The 19,769-nt window shown below is 41.4% G+C and overlaps 1 protein-coding gene across 3 annotated transcripts in view; it reads left to right on the top strand.

Annotated features, from left to right (window-relative positions):
* The first annotated feature begins 2,674 nt into the window (after positions 1-2,674).
* LOC140740802 (solute carrier family 66 member 2) overlaps positions 2,675-19,769 on the top strand; it is a 98,834-nt gene continuing 81,739 nt past the window's right edge. Inside the window, exons 1-2 of one of the 3 annotated variants that reach the window (XM_073070322.1) lie at positions 2,675-3,167; positions 15,785-16,157. In XM_073070322.1, the coding sequence (XP_072926423.1) occupies positions 15,961-16,157 (197 nt within the window). In that variant the 5' untranslated portion in view covers positions 2,675-3,167; positions 15,785-15,960. Of the gene's footprint in view, positions 3,168-15,051; positions 15,450-15,784; positions 16,158-19,769 lie in introns of those variants that run through there. The other 2 variants (XM_073070321.1, XM_073070323.1) reach the window with 2 other exon arrangements.

Here is a 19,769-nt window from a genome sequence, read left to right on the forward strand (position 1 = left end):
AGCAAGCTTTTTCCACTGAGGCTGGGTGGGACTACAATCAGAGTTCTTGGGTTAAGGGTGAAAAATGAAAAGTTTAAGGGGAAAATGAGGGGAAACTTCTTCACTCAGAAGGCCATGAGTGTGTGGAACGAGCTGCTGGTGCAAACTTGATTTCTACGGTTAAAAGAAGTTTGCATAGATACATGGATGGCAGGGGTATGGAGGGCTATGATCGTGGTGCAGGTTGATGGGAGTGGGCAGTTTAAATGGTTTATCATGGACTAGATAGGCAGAAGGGCCTGTTTCTGTACTGTACTCTTTTGTCACTCATATAGTATTTTACTAATACCTGAAGGAAATAACATTTTAAAAAGGGACATGTATTGTGAGCAAATATCAATAGCTAGTAAGGTCTAAAAAAACATATAAATTCTCAAAATTGCCCTGCCACTTAATAAGATCTTGGCTAACCCTGTACCTCATTCACTTTTCCACATGATCTCCACGTCCAACCATGTTCATGGATGTACCAATATTGGTCTTCAATAAGAGCAGCAGTAAAATGCAGTGTCCAAAGTGGTGTTGAGTGGGATGCCACAGGGGTACACTGCCACTGGCTCCTGCACCCCTTTCCCCTTCCTGACTGTCAGGCAGCAGTTTCCTGTGTCCTCTACCTTGGCTGTAACTACCTTGCTATATGTCCTATCTATCATGGCCTCAGTCTCCCCGATGATCCAGAGTTCATCCAGTTCCAGCTCCAATTCTTTAAAGCAGATTGTTAAAAGCTGCAGCTGTATGTACTTCTTGTAGGTGTAGTTGTTAGGGACACTGGTTGTCTCCCTGCCTTCCTACAAGAGGAACATTCCACTATCCTACCTGTAAAGAAGGTGGGGGTTCCTCTATTTACAGCTTTTTGTCTTTGCCTTCCCTGACTGAAGCCTTTCTTTGCTGAAGCCTCAAAGAGCTAAAGACTCAAAATAACTTTGACTCTCTCCCCTCGGACGCTGGTCACTGTTTGCCCCTGCCTTACTTTAATTTGTTTTTGTTAATCAATCCCAAATGCTGTTTGGCCGCTGGTCAAGCCTCCAAAAATCTGGCTTGAGTCACTGCCTTTAAAATAGTCAATTAGTACACCTCACTCCAATTGATTGATGGTTAAACCTCCAAAAACTATCTTTTAAAAATCACACGTTTTAAAGTTAAATTTAACCCAAACAATGTCTTTGGACTATATAGTATGTCACACCATAGAATATTTTTGCTGATAAATCTAAAGTAACTTAAAATATAAAAAATAAAATTAAAAAATATAATTTTCAAAATGTAAACATTTTTAAAAAAGCAAAATGTTTAAATTCTAGATGTTGGAATTTAAAACATTAGATATTGTAAATACTCAGTCAGCCAGACAGTAACTGGGAAGAAAAAAAAAGAAAATATAGAAATACAAAATGAAAAGTCAGCAGGTCAGGCAGCATCCATAGAAAGAGAACTGAGAGATAGAAAAACAAGTTAATCAAGATAGCAGAGAAGACAGGATAGTGCATGGTGTAGACAATAAGAATTTTGGTGCTACAGTGAGATAATGTAGACTTTAAGGAAAGGTTAACTTCTATTGTCTGCATAATATCTTCCTAATGTTGCAGGCATGCTATGCTGGCACCATAATGTGTGGTGATACTTGTGGGCTGCCCGCATCAAATACTTAATCTGTGCTGGTTGTTAACACAAACTTTGCATTTCACTGATTTAAATACTTTAAGTAAATGAATCTGAATTGAAATCTAATGTTGTAAAGTATAAACATTGCTGCATTGTCTGGGATTTCTTTGTTGATTTGCATATTTAATACTTCAGTTCAATAATGTTGCCTTCAAGGAACAGTTAAGCTCCTAGATCATTGACCTGAAACATTTTTTTTCTCATTACAGACATTGCTTGTCCTACAGAATTACTTCAGACATATATACATATATATTTTAGAAAACTACTTATTGCCTCTGTTATTCCCATTTCTCTTGTTTGGAGGCATCTGGTATTAAATTAAAACTAACGTAGATTTATTAAAAGTAACCATCCTAAACTGCAAAACGAAAGTCTAAAGACTTTAATGGCGCTATTAACATGCAATCTAAAATCTTTCCCTTTTATGAAGACATAGTCATGCATTTAAAGCAGCAATAAACAAAAGTTTCGTAATAATTGAACAGAGTTTAGTTCAATTTCACTATAACTATTCCAGAGACGGGCGTTCTCGGTTTAACTGCGCATAACTTTAATTTTGGCAAACGTTAACAATTTTTTCGATACCACTTCACAAGGTAACTAAAATTCAAAAAATAGAGTTGTTCAAGTTCCTCTCAGTGCATCGGAAAGACTAAATAAAAGTATTAAATTAATAAAACTATTTTTCCTTAACTTGATATGAAATTGCTTCTGAAAAATTACCTTTCTGCTGTAAACTGATATAAAGGAATGTCGAGGTAATTAGCTATCCCCTAAGCCGCCTTTTGTACTAATAATCTCTAAGACAATAAACTACTGCATCAGCAAAATAACGCTACCGGCCAGCATGACCTCAGCCGAGACCACGCAACCTGTTTACTATTTTGCAGAACATTTAGTAGGCGAGTAGTAAAGCTTATCAAATCTGCCGGCAAGATAAGTGTTAATGAAATCCACACCCCTTTAAAGTTTACCCATTGAGAAGAAGATAAAGATACCCGTGCAGGAACAATTTCGAGGCAGGGAGCTACAATGAACGGTTTCCCATAGTATATAATTTTCGCTTAGTTCTACACATTTTGATTACTCTGTTGCTTGTGCATTTTGACGGTATGGATTTTGTTGCAGAATATTAAAAATCGTACGGTGTTCGATAACAACTTGCTGATTATAAGGACGGAGGAATCCGCTTGCAAGTTGGCGTGAATTACTGACAGTAGATTGATACATGCGCCATTAGAATGCACCAGGATTTTACAACGCCGGAGAGCAATTCTGAACGCCCGGATTTCTGCTATTTCAAACGCAGCTGTTGGGGTTGTTTCTTCTTATAACCCAACGCGTTCTGATTCCGTGATCAATGGTTCCCCAAACCACAAGATTAACAAAATGTTTCACAGCTTTTCACAGATGACGCTCCGAAACAAAATTCGACACCAGTCACAGACGGAGATATTGGGCAGGTGAGGATCAAAGAGGTAATTTTTTTTAGTTGCGTCTTAAAGTAGGAAGGTGTGTGACGAATGGGTTTGAGGGGGGTATTGCAGTAGTTTGGCCGAGAGGCAACCCCAGGCATGTGTAACCTAATATAGCGAAGGTATAAAACTGGAGAAGTGCGGAGATCTCATGGGAGAAAGCAACAGTACTAAATGGGAAGGGCGCGGACAGGAATCGTTTAGGCTGCTATTTTCTCATGATATTCCTGTTCAAAAAGGAAGTATGAGTTTATCCCAAACAACTGTGTTTATTTGCCAATTACAGAAAGCTTGGCTTTAAACATAAGGCTCTATATTAAAAATAAACCAGACCAACAACTAAAGAAACCGGAGAGTAGCACAGGAAATGAATACAGTACACGCGATTCTGCTGGTTTACATAGCAATTCTGCACATTTATAAATAGACAAGCGGGGGAGGAGTTTACTGAATGGGGTTCAAGTACCATTCACGCTGGGCTTTACACAACTCTAATTCTGCAGGGGCACGATTTTACCCAACAGTTTCCATGACAGTGCTCATCGACCGGAATTTTACAGCCTTCGATTTGATAAGAAATAGAAAATATTGTAATGCAACACAGAAAGGGATCACACATTCCCTCTATTTAAATAGTGAACACTTTGTTGTTACTTTACGCCTCTAAAATTCACTGGAATTCATTGCCACTGACGTCTGTGGAGGCCCAGTCATTGCGTATACTAAGTCGGAGGTTGATAGGTTCTTGATTAGCGAGGGTGTCAAAGGTTACGGGCAGAAGGCAAGAGAATGGGGCTGAAAGGAATAATAAATCAGACATGCTGGGACGGTGAATTAAACTCGATGAGCCAAATGGCCTAATTATGCTCCCATGTCTTGTGATCTTATAACTATCTACCAATCCATTTGTATTTCCATCTAGAAAGAAATTTGTTAACTTCCTACTTAGCTAGCATACTCTCCATCTTGTGAGTGGAGCAGGCTTCAACTTGTTGCTATTTGCCAGGTAACCAGAGAAATATGTATTAGCTTTGTGAGTTTCAAAACCAGTTGATATAGTCGGAAAAAATTGGTGAATTTATTTCTGGGGGGAGGGGGAAGGAAAACAGAAATAGAATCATTGAAATTTATAATGTGGGGGGGGGGGGTGCATGCAGCCCTTTCCAGTCAATGCTTGCCAGAAATGGAACAGTTTAGGTGAGTTTACTTTCCCAGCTTCTGGGTCAGGGCTCCTAGTCAGAACTTTTCAAATATTCATTCACTGGGTGGGTTTCAAATGCAGTGTAAGTTTCTGTTTTAACCACTCTTTCTGGTTTGAGTTCTAGAACCCTGGTACTCCTTGGATGAAAGAAAAATCTTCCTCAGTCCCCCTCTAATCCATTTACCAATTAGCATTAGCCTATGTCCCTTATAGAGTCACAGAGGCAGAGAACACCACTGCACAGAACCAGGCTCTTTGGCCCATCTAGTCTGAGCCTAAACATTAATGTTTGGGAAAGTTCCCCCATTTTTCCTTTTCCAAAAGGCTCAGAAAAAGGGGAAATCTTGCCTGACAAATCTATAGGGGTCCTTTGAGGAAATAACGAGCAGGATAGACAAAGGAAAATCAGTGGATGTTGTGTACGTGGATTTTCAGAAGACCTTTGACAAGTTGCCGCATGTGAGGGTACTTAACAAGATAAGAACCTCATAGATGGTATTACAGGAAAGACATTACATAGGTGGAGCATTAGCTGATTGACATGAGACAAAGACTGGAAATAAATGGGATCTTTTTGGATTGGCTGCCAGGTGACTAGTGTTGTTCCGCAGGGGTCAGTGTTGGGACCGCTTCTTTTTACATTGTATGTCAATGATTTGGATGATGGATTTGATGGCTCTGTGGCCAGATTTGCAGATGATAGACAGATAGGTGGAGGATCATGTAGTGCTGTGGAAGCAGCAAGGCTGCAGAAGGACTTAGACAGATTAGAAGAATGGGTGGTGATGTGGCAGCTGGAATATAGAGTCGGGTTGCGAATGGTCATCACTTTAGTAAAAGGAATAAAGGCACAGACTATTTTCTAAACAGAGAGAAAATTCAAAAATTTGAGGTGCAAAGGGACTTGGAATTCTTCATGCCGGACTCCCTAAAAGTAACTTGAAGTTTGAGTCAGTGGTGAGGAAGGTAAATGCAATTTTAGCACTCATTTCAAGAGGACTAGAATATAAAAGCACAGAAGTAATGATAAGGCTTTATAAGGCATTGGTGAGTTCTCACTTGGAGTATTGTGAGTAGTTTTGGGCCCGTTGACATTGGAGAGTGTTCAAAGGAAGTTCACAAAGTGATTCTGGGAATGAAAGGTTTATCATATGAGGATCGTTTGATGGCTCTGGGCCTGTACTCACTGAAATTTAGAAGAATGGGGGGGGGGGGGGAGAGATTCGCATTGAAACCTATCAAATGTTAAAGGGCCTAGACAGAGTGAAAGTGGTGAGTATGTTTCCTATAGTGGAGGTGTCTAAGACCAGAGGACACAATATCAGACTACAGGGAAGTCCATTTAGTATGAAGATTATGAGGAATTTCATTAGCCAGAGAGTGGTGCAATTATGGAATTCATTGCCAAAGGCAGCTGTGGAGGCCAGGTCATTGGATGTTTTTAAGATGGAGGTTGATATATTCTTGATAAGTCAGGGTGTAAAAGGTTATGGGGAGAATGCAGGAGAACAAGGTTGCGAATGAAATAAATCATCCATAACCAAATGGCAGAGCTGACTCAATGGGCAGAATGGCCTGACTCTGCTCCTATGTCTCATGGTGTTATTAATCTGCCTATTCCCTCGACTATTGCCTCCATACCCCTCCCATCCACGTCCCTATCCAAATTTCTCTTAAATGTGGAAAATTGATCCCACACCTATCACTTGCACTGGCAGCTTGTCCCACACTCACACCACCCTCTGAGTGAAGAAACTCCCCTCATGTTCCCCTTGAACATTTCACAATTCATTCTTAACCCATGACCTCTCGTTGTGGTCTCACCCAATCTCTGTAGGAAAACCTGCTTGCATTTACTCTACCTATTCACCTAATTTTGCATACCTCTATCAAATCTCCCCTCATTTTCCTACACTCTAGAAAATAGAGTCCTAACCTATTCAACTTTTCTCTATACTCAGGCCCTGAAATCCTGGCAACATCCTTGTAAATTTTCTCTACCCTCTTTCAATCTTAGCACATCTTTCTAATAGGTGTGTGATCAAAACTGGATACAATACTGCAATTAGGCCTCACCGATGTCTTATACAACTTAAAACATAACATCCCAACTCCTGGATTCAATAGATTGATTTATGAAGGCCAGTGTGCCATAAGCTGGCTTTAAAGCCCTATCTACCTGTGACATCACTTTCAAGGAATTATGGACTGCCCCATTCACTTCTTTTGTACTCTGTCTCCCTCCATGCAATCCAGTGTTACCTAGGGATTGTGGAGCACAAAAGTGCCGACTGCCCCTGCTTGTTTCTTTTAAACTCTCTCTCCTTCTACTTAATTTGAGGTCTCCTTGGGACTGCAGTGTGCAAGACGTGCTGACTGTTCCAGTTTGCTTCTTTTAAGCTCTCTCCCTTTACACACTCTGGTGTTTCTTCAGGACTGCAGCGCACAAAATGTGCCGACTGCCCCTGCTTGCTTCTCTCCCTCAATGCAATCTGGTTTCTGCTCATGACTGTTACACGCAAAAAGCTATATAAGAGTTATATACTGACGTTATCCAAGAAAAGTAGATCTTCCCTGTTCACCTTACCTAGATTTCCCATAACTTTGTTCACCTTAAAGAGATCTCCTTTTAGTCTCCTTTCTCCCAACAAAAGCAATCCAGCCTGGACGTTTTCTGCTCAGGCAACATCCTTGCTCGTCTCTTCTGCACATTTCTGCTGCAAATTCTTTTAGCAGTATTTTAAAGAGAACCATACAAAATACTCCATCCTGTGCTATAAACAGAGTGTTCTATACTTCTATCATGACCTTTCTGGTTTGCCAATAAAGCCAAATTTTCTACATGATTTCCTGTCCATCTTATGTATCGGCCCTTTACTTCTGGATTTCTGTGGACAGGCAGTTCAGGTTCCTTTGAAGCTCTTGACATCCTGTCATTTATCATGGAATCCCTCATCTTTTTCTGTTCTCCTCGAAAACATTACCACACATTTTTTAGATTGAATGCCCTTTACAACTTCTACTGTATGTTCAGCTAACCATTCCGCAGATATTCCCGTGCAGCCTCGAACCATCTTTCTCTCCAATAACATAATTTTCTTATCATCAGCAAACTTTATAATCAAGTACACTATATTTATGTCCAAGTCTTAATATATATTTAGGACTGAGTCTTTGAAACCCCACTACCATCATTCCTCATGACATTAACACTCCCTTTACTGCCCTACTGTCCTGTTTATTATTTATTGTATTGCCTGCACTGTTTTGTGCATTTTATGCAGTCCTGGGTAGGGCTGTAGTCTAGTGTAGTTTTTTTTCTCTCTGTTATTTTTTACATAGTACAGTCTAGTTTTTGTACTGTGTCATGTAACACCATGGTCCTGAAAAATGTTGTCTCATTTTCATGATGTACTGTACATAGCAGTTATGGTTGAAATGATAATAAATGTGACTTGACTTTGACTTTGAGCCCAACTCTTAGCTTTGTTCCACTGAGCTAGTCTATGATCCAACTACCACTTTGCCTTGGAACCCATGATTGTTGATTGCCACGTGGAGTCCAGCCAGCTGGTGGGAGTAGTCAAGGATATTTTCAATCTCTCACTGCTATGGTCCGAAGTTCCCACCTGTTTCAAAAGGGAAAGAATTATACCAATGCCCAAGAAGAGTAGTGTGAGCTACCTTAATGACTACCATCTAGCAGCACTCACATCTACAGTGAGGAAATACTTTGAGAGGTTGGTTATGGCTAGAATCAACTCCTGCCTCAGCAACGACCTGGACCCACTGCAATTTGCCTGTCACCATAATAGGTCTATGGTAGATGTATTCTCAGTGGCTCTTTAAACAGCCCTAGATCACTTGGACAATACAAACACCCATGTCAGGATGCTGCTCATTGACTATATCTCAGCATTTAACACCATCATTCCTAAAGTCCTGATCTGATCGATAAGCTACAGAAACTGGGCCTCTGTATTTCCTCTGTAATTGGATCCTCGACTTCCTAACTGGAAGACAACAATCTGTGTGGCTTGGTAATAATATCTCTTCCTCACTGATAGTCAACACCGGCACACCTCAGGGATTTGTGTTTAGCCCACTACTCTACTGTCTCTATACCCGTGACTACGTGGCTAGGTTTGGCTCAAACGGCATCTATAAATTTGCTGATGATATAACCATTGTTGGTAGAATCTCAGATGGGGATGAGAGGGAGTACAAGAGCAAGATATGCCAACTAGTGGAGTGGTGTCGCAGCAACAACCTTGCACTCAATGTCAGTGAGACCAAAGAGCTGATTATGGACTTCAGGAAACACAAGGGAAGGGAAGACAGACAAGGGAATACAAACTAATCTTAGTACAGGAATTAGAAGTGGAGAGAGTGGACAGTGTCAAGTTCCTAGGTGTCAACATTTCTGAGGATCTAATCTGGTCCCAACCTATTGATGCAGCTATAAAAAGGCAAGGCAGTGGCTATATTTCATTAGGAATTTGAGGAGATTTGGTTTGTCATATAAAACACTCAAAAACTTCTACAGATATACTGTGGAGAGCATTCGGACAGGCTGCATCACTGTCTGGTATTTGGGGGGTGGGGGGTGGCTACTGCACAGAATCGAAAGAAGCTGCTGATTGTTGTTAAATTAGTCAATTCCATCATGGGTACTAGTCTCCGTAGTATCCAAGACATCTTCAAGGAGCGTCCATCATTAAGGAATCCCATCACCCAGGACATGTCCTCTCTCATTGTTAACATCAGGAAGGAGGTACAGAAGCCTGAAAGCACACACTCAGCAATTCAGGAACAGCTTCTTCCCCTCTGCCATCTGATTTCTAAATGGACATTGAACCCACGAACACTACCTGTTTTCTTTATATTATTTCTATTTTTGCACTATTTTAATTAAACTTTCTAATATATATACCTGTGTATATTTGTTGTAATTGGCCGCCTTATTTTTTCTATGCTATCATGTATTGAACTGCTGCTGCTAAGTTAACAAATTTCACAACATATGCTGATGATATTAAAACTGATTCTGATCATTATCTGTCACTTTGTACTAAAATCCATACAGAATACCTCAAACACACTGTACTAATCAGGAATTCTTGTTACCTCCTCTAAATATTCATTCATTTCTCAGACCACTAACAAGTTCAAGCTGATTGTCCCTGAATAATTTCTGGCACGCTAAATGCTGATTAATACTGTGCTTCAGAATTATTTCCAATCAATACCCACTACTTATTTACAGCCAACTAGTTTTAGTTGTGTAATTTTGCAAAGTTACCTGGGTACACTCAAATGTTAAAGTAGGTAATCATAGTAATTGAAACTGTAGTTAATTGTTTATTGCTATCTCTGTGTTCAAAACGTATAAAGCATCACTGTTCTGTGAGTGTCGAGAGAGAAGAAATCGGTTCTCCAGAAGATCTGCTTGTGTTGAAAAAATGCCTTTTACGTCTACACTGGCTTTAGTCCCCACGGTCACAATTCTTGGTGATTTGTAGCTTTTTATTGACATCACAATAACACAATTAGAAATGGTGACCTATGATTTGTTTGGGTTTACTTTGGAGATAAACAGCATGATAGACAGTCAGCCAGGTCATTGCTGCCATCAGACTAGGCTCAACCAGAGCCAAGATTCCTGTTTGAACTGCTGTCATCAGGTCATCCACATAGGTAAAGCTTCAAATACTTGGGTAGATTTGATGGGCAATTTATGTAAAAATTAAAGGACAACAATGTCAGTACACTTCCCTGCGGTAGATTATTGCATTATAATTGTCAGCTGCTGCATTCCCCTCCATGTTCAATACTAAAGCAATAATTTTCCATAAATAATTGGATTATAAAATCCAGCTGGTTGTCTTCCATTATGTTGGAGATCTTCCAAAGCAATATTCAATGCTGCCAATGAGCCAATGTATGCATCACCAGTAACAAGGTTCTTCTGGAAGTCAGCTATGATGAATTGTATAAGATGGTGCACAAATTTTCTGGGTTATAAGGTTATGAGTTGCTTTTTGGGAATGGCTAAGAACATAGCATTGGACAGTAGGAAATTAGGAGCAGGAGAAAACCTCTTAGCTTCTCAAGCCTGCCCTGCAATTCAATATGACCATGACTGATCTGCCTCAACACTCACCTCCTCTTCCATGCCAGCTGTAAACAGCTATCAATTTCTCAATCTTTCAAAAATATTTACTCCTCAGGATCTTATAAATTTCAACATGATCACCCCTCATACTAGAAAATTATAAATAAAATAGATTTAATTTTTCTAGTCACTTAGAATGTAGATAGGATAAGCCTCTCATTCCAGGAATTTGCCCAGTAAATCTCTTTTTGACTGCTTTCAACGTCACTGTATCCTTTCTTGAAAAAGGGAACCAAAATCGTGCACACACTTGAGATGTCACTCACAGTATTTTTTATTTTCTAAACTCCAAGCCCCTTTCAAAACATGTTAAGTAATGGTGAGTCAGACTACAGGAAGGAGACAGAGAACTTGATATGGTGTCATGACAACAACCTTTCTCACAATGTCAACAAAACAAAAGAGCTGGTCATTGACTTCAGAAAAAGGTGCAGTGTGCAAGCAAAACACACAAAATGCTAGAGGAGCTCAGTAGGCCAGGCAGCATCTGTGGAAAAGAGTACAGTTGACTTTTCAGGCTGAGACCCTTTGGCAGGACAAGAGCAGTGTGCATGCTCTTGTCTACATCGACGGTATTGAGGTTGAGAGGGTTGAGTGCTTCAGGTTCCTGCGAGTGAACATCACCAATAGCCTGTCCTGGTCCAACCACGTAGACATTACCACCAAGAAAGCCTACCAGCACCTTTACTTCCTCAGGAGGAAGAAGTTACTTGGTATGTTCCTGTAGACCCTTTTATTTTTTATGATGTATTCTATCTGGATGCATAATGGCTTGGTATGGCATCTGCTCAGCATGTGACCATAGGAGACTGCAGAGAGTTGTGGACAACACTCAGTGCGTCACTGAAAGCAGCCTCCCCTCGATGGAATCTGTCTATACTTCTTGATCCCTCAGTAAAGCAGCGGGCATAATCAATGACCCCACCCACTCTGGGCATTCTCTCTTCTCCTTTGTCCCATCGAGCAGAAGATACAAAAGCCTAAAAACACATACTATCTTGCTCAAGGACAGCTTCTATGCCACTATTATCAGACTCTTGAATGGACCTCTTGGACAATAAATATACACTTTGACTTCACAATCTACCTCATTATGATCTTGCAATTTATTATTGACCTGTACTGCACTTCCTCTGTATGTTTTACATTTTATTCTGCATTGTTATTGTTTTACTTGTTCTACCTCAGTGTTCTGTGTAATGATTTTATCTGTATGTCAAACTTTTCGCTGCATCTTGGTACATGTGACAGTAAGAAACCAAAAAAAAACAATAAAACAAAGGCCTATACGCCATTTGCCTTTCTAAACTCCTGCTGTATTTGTCTTAAGTTTTTTTTTAGTCTTGTAAGTTTTTATAGAATAGTCATAAAGCAATACACTCCTTGGTAATCTACAACGGGTTTTGAAATGTTTTATTGAATTCCTCTATAAAACACAAGAGATTCTGCAAATGCTGGAAGTTCAGAGTAACACACACAAAATGCTACAGGAACTCTGCAGGTGAGGCAGCATCTATAGAAATGAATATACAGTCAATGGTTCTGCCTGAGGCCCTTCATTAGGACTGGAAAGGAAAAGGGAAAGAAGCCAGAATAAGAAGGTAGGAGGAAGGAAAGGAGGAGGAACATCAGAGGGAGGTGGCAGGTAGGTGCAAAGAAGATAAGGAGTAGGAGGGAAGTCAGATCGGGGGATGGAAAATGAGTGAAGAGGACTGACCTCCTCCTGTCCTATAACTGAGACACGTGCTCCTCTAATTCATGAATTCTGCTCATCCCCAAATTCCATCCTTCTACTATTTGTGGCAGCTCATAGTCTTCAGCTGCCAAGAGCACAAACCCTTCTCAATCATCCCAATAAGATGTTTCTTTTTTCCCTACCTCTGACTTGCCTGTCTGATCATCTCCTGTGTTCTATTCTTCAGTGGTCAACAACAGTCCTGTGAAGCCCCTTTAGATATTTTGAAAATATTAATGGAAGCTTGGGTGGTGGGCTGGAGATATGTCTCTACCGAAGGAGGTGTAAGGCGCCCCTTCACTCTGCTATCCTACAGGTCACCCTTGGGCAAGGTGTAGCACCTGCTTAACCCCCCCACCAATCGATCAGTCGGAGCAGCTAATGGATGGTCGTATGAGCAGTTGATGCATTTCACAAGTCCTGGATATGCAACAACGGATGCCAGGTAGACTATCGCTGAAGAGCATCGATAATGGCTGGGGTCACCTAGTCTTGTAAAGACATTGCCCAGAAGAAGGCAATGGCAAACTGCTTCTGTAGAAAAAAATTGCCAAGGGCAATCATTGTCATGGATAGACCATGATCGCCTGCGTCATGTGACGTGGCACATACTGATGATAATGATGGGAAGTTACTGTTGAATGCGTTTCCGCATGTCCCTAAGAAATCATGTAAATCATGTGATATTGCATGAGATTGGTAGCGGTGCTGGTTGGGCAGCAGTCCAGTGATGCAGGTTTGAATCCGTGTTGTGTGTGTGAGATTTGCATTTCCTTCTCAGGTGCTCTGGTTTCTTCCCACGTCCCAAAGAATAAAGGTTGTTAGCTTAACTGGTTACTGTTGCATTGTACTGTTTGGTTGTACAAGCAGGTGACAATACACTTAGCTACTGTTCAACTGCAATTATACTAACACCATCTAGAAAACAGGGGCACTTAGGTCAGAATACTACTTCTGCATTTCATTTTGGCTTTCAACACTATTAACCCACAGACCTTGGTGAACAAACTCTTAGTTATTGGTGTGAATACACCACTGGGTGTTGGGTCTTCCAAACCAAACAGACCTCAGATAGTCAGCATGCACAACTGCTGCTCCTACCCCAATATCCTCAACATGGGTGCCCCCCAGGGTTGTGTGCTGAGCCCTTTGTTGTGCACTCTCTTCATACACGAATGCATGGACAAACACCCGAGTAATCGCATTGTTCAGTTCACTGATGGCACAACAGTGGTGGGGCTCATCAACAGCGGCGATGAGACGGCCTGCAAAGAAGGGGTGGTGCCAGGCAAATAAACTCTTCCTGGCACAAGAGAAAGGAGATGGTTATCGAATTCAGGAGAACTCACACCACACACACCCTTCTTTATATCGGCAGCACAGCAATGGGAACTGCAAGCAGTTTCAAATTCCTAGGAGTGCATATCTCACGCAACCTTTCATGGTCCCAGAACACATCCTACACAAAGCTCACTAATGCCTCTACTTTCTGAGGAGAGCTGGACTATGTACATCTATACTCATGTCATTCTACAGATGTGCAGTAGAGAGCATCCTAATAGGTTACATCATTGCATGGTACAGAAACTACACTACGGTGAACAGGAAGACTCTATAGTGGGTAGTCAAAACTGCCCAATGCATTACCCACACCAACCTACCCATCTTCAAGGAACGTGACAGAAATATCATTAGTGATTTCACCCACACCACTCATGGACTGTTTGTCCCACTCCCATCAGGGAGGAGGCTCCGTAGCAGCCACACCAGGACCACTAGACTCAAAAACAGTTATCTTCCCCAAGCAGTAAGGCTGGTCAAAACCCTCAGCCACTAACTCACCCCTCCACACCCCAACTGTCATTGTTTTATCATTTCCTGTCAGTCACCTATGTACCGACACTCCTGTACCTCGCGTCATTTTATAGATACATATACAATTAATCTATGTATATAAGCTATAGACTCATAGAAAAGTACAACACAGAAACAGGTTCTTTAGCCCATCTAGCCTGTGCCAAAATAATTAATCTGCTTAGACCCATCGACCTGCACTGGGACCATAGCCCTCCATACCCCTACCATCCAGCTATCTATCCAAACTTCTCTTACACGTTAAATCGAGTTTTCATGCCCCACTTGCGCTGGCAGCTCATTCCACACTCTCAAGACCCTCTGAATGAAGAAGTTTCCCCTCATGTTCCCTTTAAACTTTTCACCTTTTAGCCTTACCCTATGACCTCTGCTTGTTGTCCCTACCCCAACCTCAGTGGAAAAAGCCTTCTTGCATTTTCCTATCTATACCCTCAGAATTTTGTATACCTCCATCAAATCTCCCCTTATCTAGTTATATTTATTGTGCTTTATATTATTGTGTTCTTTATCTTCTCGCGTTTTTTTTCTTGTGCTGCGTCAGATCCAGAGTAACAATTATTTCGTTCTCCTTTACACTTGTGTACTAGAAATGACACTAAACAATCTTGAATCTATTATCCCTGATATAAGGGTGGCTGGTAGGAGAATCAGGAAGGTGTTAATAGCAACATATGTGTAGGAGATAGGCGAATAAGAGGGGAATGGGATTGGGAGGATGGTTCTGAGAGCCAACATAGACTTGATGGGCCAAATGTCGTTCTACGTCATAGAGAAGTATGAATAAGAAACTTTGTGAGTTTTGAGAGAATGCTTATGCGCAGGGAGTGACTGAGTTGAATAGTTAAATAGGCTGGATAAGCACATTAAGCAAAAACAGAACCAGTTACTCTGCCAAATCAGATAGGAGGATGAGGCTGCTGTCGAGTGCAAACGTGTCAAACGGGCTGTTCCTGTGGCCGTGTAATGGTGAAAATGTAAACAATGTGACGCAAGTGTGCCCAACAGCGCGCTTGACAGTACTGTATGTATCTCGATCAAAACATACCTAAACGGAGCGGTGAGGACAAAGTGAAAACGCCCTAAACACAGTCTGTTGTGAATATCCGCGTATTGAGCTGTAACAAAGACTGGGCAGCAGATGTGACAGGTTTACAGTAACAGCAGACACTGACCTCGTGAAGATGGGTATGCGTCCTGCCAGCAATATTCTATTACCATTCTGCAGGAAGTGCGTTCTTTGCACGGTTTGAGGCTGAAATAGTTTCCGGGATACATCCCAGCAGGGTAAGGTTAGCTTGGTATACACGTTCGCATTTGTTCATCTTGTGTTGTTGAGAGGGCTCCGATCTGTACTTAATGTAAGGCGGAGCCTTCTGCAGGCAACTCATCCGCCTGCCAACCAGACGTTACGTAGGACTTTGCAAAATCCTTTTTAATGTTTAACTGTAGAGCAAAAACCATCGCAGTTCCCCACTAATGAACTAGACAATGCTCGGATGGGGGGGGGGGGGGGGGTGGTGGGAAGGTAACTCAGTTTGAACTAACTCCAGTGAGAAACAAGATGCAGAAAAAAAATCACTTGAACAAATCGATTTAATTCCTGTTTTCTTAATCATCAGGAAGCAGCAGCGAAACTTCCTGGTACAGAGGAGAGAGAAGAGCCTCAGAAAACGCCCGTGACTTTATGCGAGTATCCCGCCTGATCATGATGTCCCGTACTTGTGTTTGACAAACACCAAATACCAGCAGTTTGGCATTGACTGCATTTAGATTGAGGTTTCTCTCGAGTGTGCCAATGGCTGATGACGAGACCCAGAGTTATTTCGCCTGGTCTTTCCTGTCCTGGGTCGCGACCTTCTTCATGGTGTTCGGGGGCGCGGCTCCTTACATCCCGCAATACCGCGAGATCCAAAAAAGTGGCAATACCGAGGGCTTCTCCACGCACGTGTGCCTGGTGCTGCTGGTAGCGAATATCCTCCGCCTCTTCTTCTGGTGAGTGCTCACTTAATTCGACTTCACTTATCTCTGTGTTCATGTACAGCCCAGGACATGCTTTCTCCATTATCGGCACCCTGGTCCCACTGGCGTTCTTCAAATTCAACGATAGCAACTCGTATGGAGTGACTGTTGAGTCGTCATAGAGGGCGAGCAAGATTGATCACATGATAATTTCAGATCAAGAAAGTCTTTTGGACCATTTTAATCTTTAACACAAGAACACAAGGAGGAAGGAAGTAACAGGAGTAGCCCACTCAACCCTACATTTAGAATGGCCATGGCTGATCAACCCAGATTTCTAAAATCAAACTGCTGGAGGAACTCAGCAGGTCAGGCAGCGTCTGTAGAGAGAAATGAACAGTTACCATTTTGGGTTAAGTCTTTTCATCTGGATGCTCTGATTCTGAGTTTCTTCAACAGTTTGATTTCTTTTGCTCCTGTTTCCAGTACTATATCAGCAGTTACTGGTGTCTCAGCACCAGATGTCAACCCCTTCTCTGTGTCAGAACAAGAGTAAGCCCTAATTAAAAAAAAACCCAAAAGAATTGCAGGCACAGAAGTCTGTACAAAAATAATGTGCCGAAAATACTCAGCAGATGAGGCATCATCTCTGGAAAGAGAAATGGTTGATGGGCTGAATTGTCATGGTACCCTAGTGATGCTTGTGTGCACCTTGAAATACAGATGTTGGAGATGTATTTTTGATTTGATGATGGTACCCAATCTTTGTTCTTAGATAGTTCCTCATGATTAAGATATATTTGACCCTCTTCCCCCATTACAAGGAATAAAAGATTCTGTATGCATTCACTCTTAACATGGATGGCTATTGCTTACATTACCAGAGGACCTTGAATGTTGACGTGGTCCAAAGGTAAGGAGGTCCAAGGCAATTGGGCACTGGATTCTGTTTCTGTTGCACATAGTCAGCAAGCATATATACATGGACACACATTTGCCACACACACGTGATATTACCCATGCTTTCTTAAAAGTACGTTTATTATCGAAGTACATATATGTTACCATATAATACCTTGAGATTCACTATCTTGCAGGCATTTCCAGGAGAAAAGTATTATAATAGAATTTATGAAAATCGATTACATAAACAAAGACTGATAAACAACCATGTGCAAAAGAAGACAAAATGTGCAAATAAACAAAATACTGAGAACATGAATTGTAAAGAGTCCTTGAATGCCTGTAGGCTTTAGAATCAGTTCAGAGTAGTGATTGCTCTCAACTCCCTCTTTCTTTCTAAAATTGTTATGTGCCCTTTGAGTCCTCCCACTGACTTATGCATTCAGACAAAATATCATTGTCTTATGCTCAACATTTTAAATAATACCAAGCTTTGACTTCACTTACCCTTTCCAAAGCTTAATTTCATAAGTCACTTACAGTGGCTGAAAAATATACTGACATAGATCTATTTGCACATATTTACTTCATAGAGTTACCATAATTGTGCTCCTGAACTTATCTTGTGACATAATTTAATATCTTGCGTGCAATAGAGTCATGTCTCAGTTGGTTTATTTCAAAGTCAAAGATGTCAAATTCCTGCATATTTTTCCTCACAATTTATATTCCCTTTTGTTCGTGGAATTAAGCATCTTAAACTCTTCATACAAAACAGAGATGAATTTTTTAAATAAAGATTTATAAAGTCATTCAGCATGGAAACCCACCAAGTTCTCTCCTACCAACAAGCATTCATTTACATTAATGGTATGCAAAACTATTGAATTCTCCCCACATTCCCATCACTCCTAGTCACCCACACACAGTGGGTATTTACACTGGCCAATTAATCTGCCAATGTATACATCCTGGTCATATGAGAAGGCATGGTAACACTTAGAGAAAACACCCATGGTCACAGGGAGAATGAGGAAAGCACACACACCACACCAGAGATTAGAACACAGAACAATATAGTACAATACGAATCATTCGGCCCACAATGTTGTGTCAAACTTTTAACTTACTCCAAGGTCATTCTAACTCTTCCCTCCCACGTAGCCCTCTATCTTTCCTCCATGTGCCTACCTAAGAGTCTCAAATATTCTTAATGTGTCTGCATCTATCATCAACCGTGCCAGTGCATTCCATGCACTGAGCACTCTTTGTGTAAAAAAACTTAGGTCTAACAACCCTCAATACTACAATCACCTTAAAATTATGCCTTCTTGCATTAGCCATTGCTATCCTGGTTAAAAAGCGCTGTCTGTTCGCTCTATCAATGCCTCTTATCTATACACCTCTATTGTCACCCCTGATCCTCCTTTGCTCCCAGAGGCAAGCCCTGGCCCAGTCAACTTTTCCATATAAGATATGTTCTCTAATCCAGGCAGCGTCCTGGTAAATCTCCTCTGCATTCTCTGTGAAGCTTCCACATTCTTCCTATAATGAGGCGATCAGAACTGAACACAATACTTGGCAAGTATGGTCTATCCAGAGTTTTATAGAGCTGCAGCATTACTTCATGGCTCTTGAACTCAGTCCCCAGCCTAATGAAGGCCAACACACCATATGCCTTCTTAATTTCTGCGGCAACTTTGAGGGATCCATGAACGTGGACCCCAAGATCCCTGTGTTCCTCGACACTACTAAGAATCCTGCCATTAGCCCGGTGCTCTGCATTCAAGTTTGACCTTCCAAAGTGCATTGCTTCACACTTTTCCAGATTAAACCATCTGCCACTTCTCAGCACAACTCTGCACCCCATCAATATGCTGTTATAAACTACGACAACACCACTAACTTGGGTTGCTGGAATTGTGAGACCACAGCTCAACTTGCTAACATCATTGTGTCACCCAAATGCTGGAAAATAGCACTGAGGTTTAACTGACTGGATGGCTCACTTGTTCTATTTCTTATGGCCTGTGTCCTCCAATTAATAAAAATACAGTGCCTTTTTGGCTTTTTTTGTTCAGTCCTGATTTCTGGTGCTACCTCTGCGGAGTTTGCATGTTCTGCCTGTAATTGTATGAACTTCTCTGCGCCCTGGTTTCCTTCCACGCCTCAGAGACATGCAGGGATCAATGGCGCCTTCAAACCAGTCAGATTAGGCAGATAGGGCTCATCAGCCATGGTTAGCAGCTCATCTTGGAGAAGGAAGACTCTGATCTCAAACCTTCGTAACCTTGTGGCGATAGCCACACTTCAGGAGTAAAACCCCCAAGGAGAAATCCAGAGCTGGAGTCCCTAAGGCAGTGGTACATTGAGTTCAACGGTGACTGGAAATTCCTGCGATACCGCTAGTGCAAACCGTTTCGGTCTCTGCCGTTGCTTTGGGTTCGTCAGCTGTGTGGAGGGGGCAGCCTGCTGCATGGGCAACAGTTTGCTCTCCAGATTGTATTTGTCCTGCTTCTCAAAGAGCCAGGATGCAGCGTCTATGGTCGACCCCAACTGACAGAGGGCCTCAAAGCGCGCACACAACAAAATACAATCACCGTACATCAATCACTTTTGGGGGAAAAAAAGAGCATTCAAATAAATTGAAGTAGTAAACTCTTATCCACACTACATATAAAGCCAGAATCAATTTTACAATGTTATTCACAATATGTTGTTAGAAGGAGCTTGACAGAAGTA

Source organism: Hemitrygon akajei, chromosome 17 (genome assembly GCF_048418815.1).
Source record: "Hemitrygon akajei chromosome 17, sHemAka1.3, whole genome shotgun sequence".
Classification (NCBI taxonomy): domain Eukaryota; kingdom Metazoa; phylum Chordata; class Chondrichthyes; order Myliobatiformes; family Dasyatidae; genus Hemitrygon; species Hemitrygon akajei.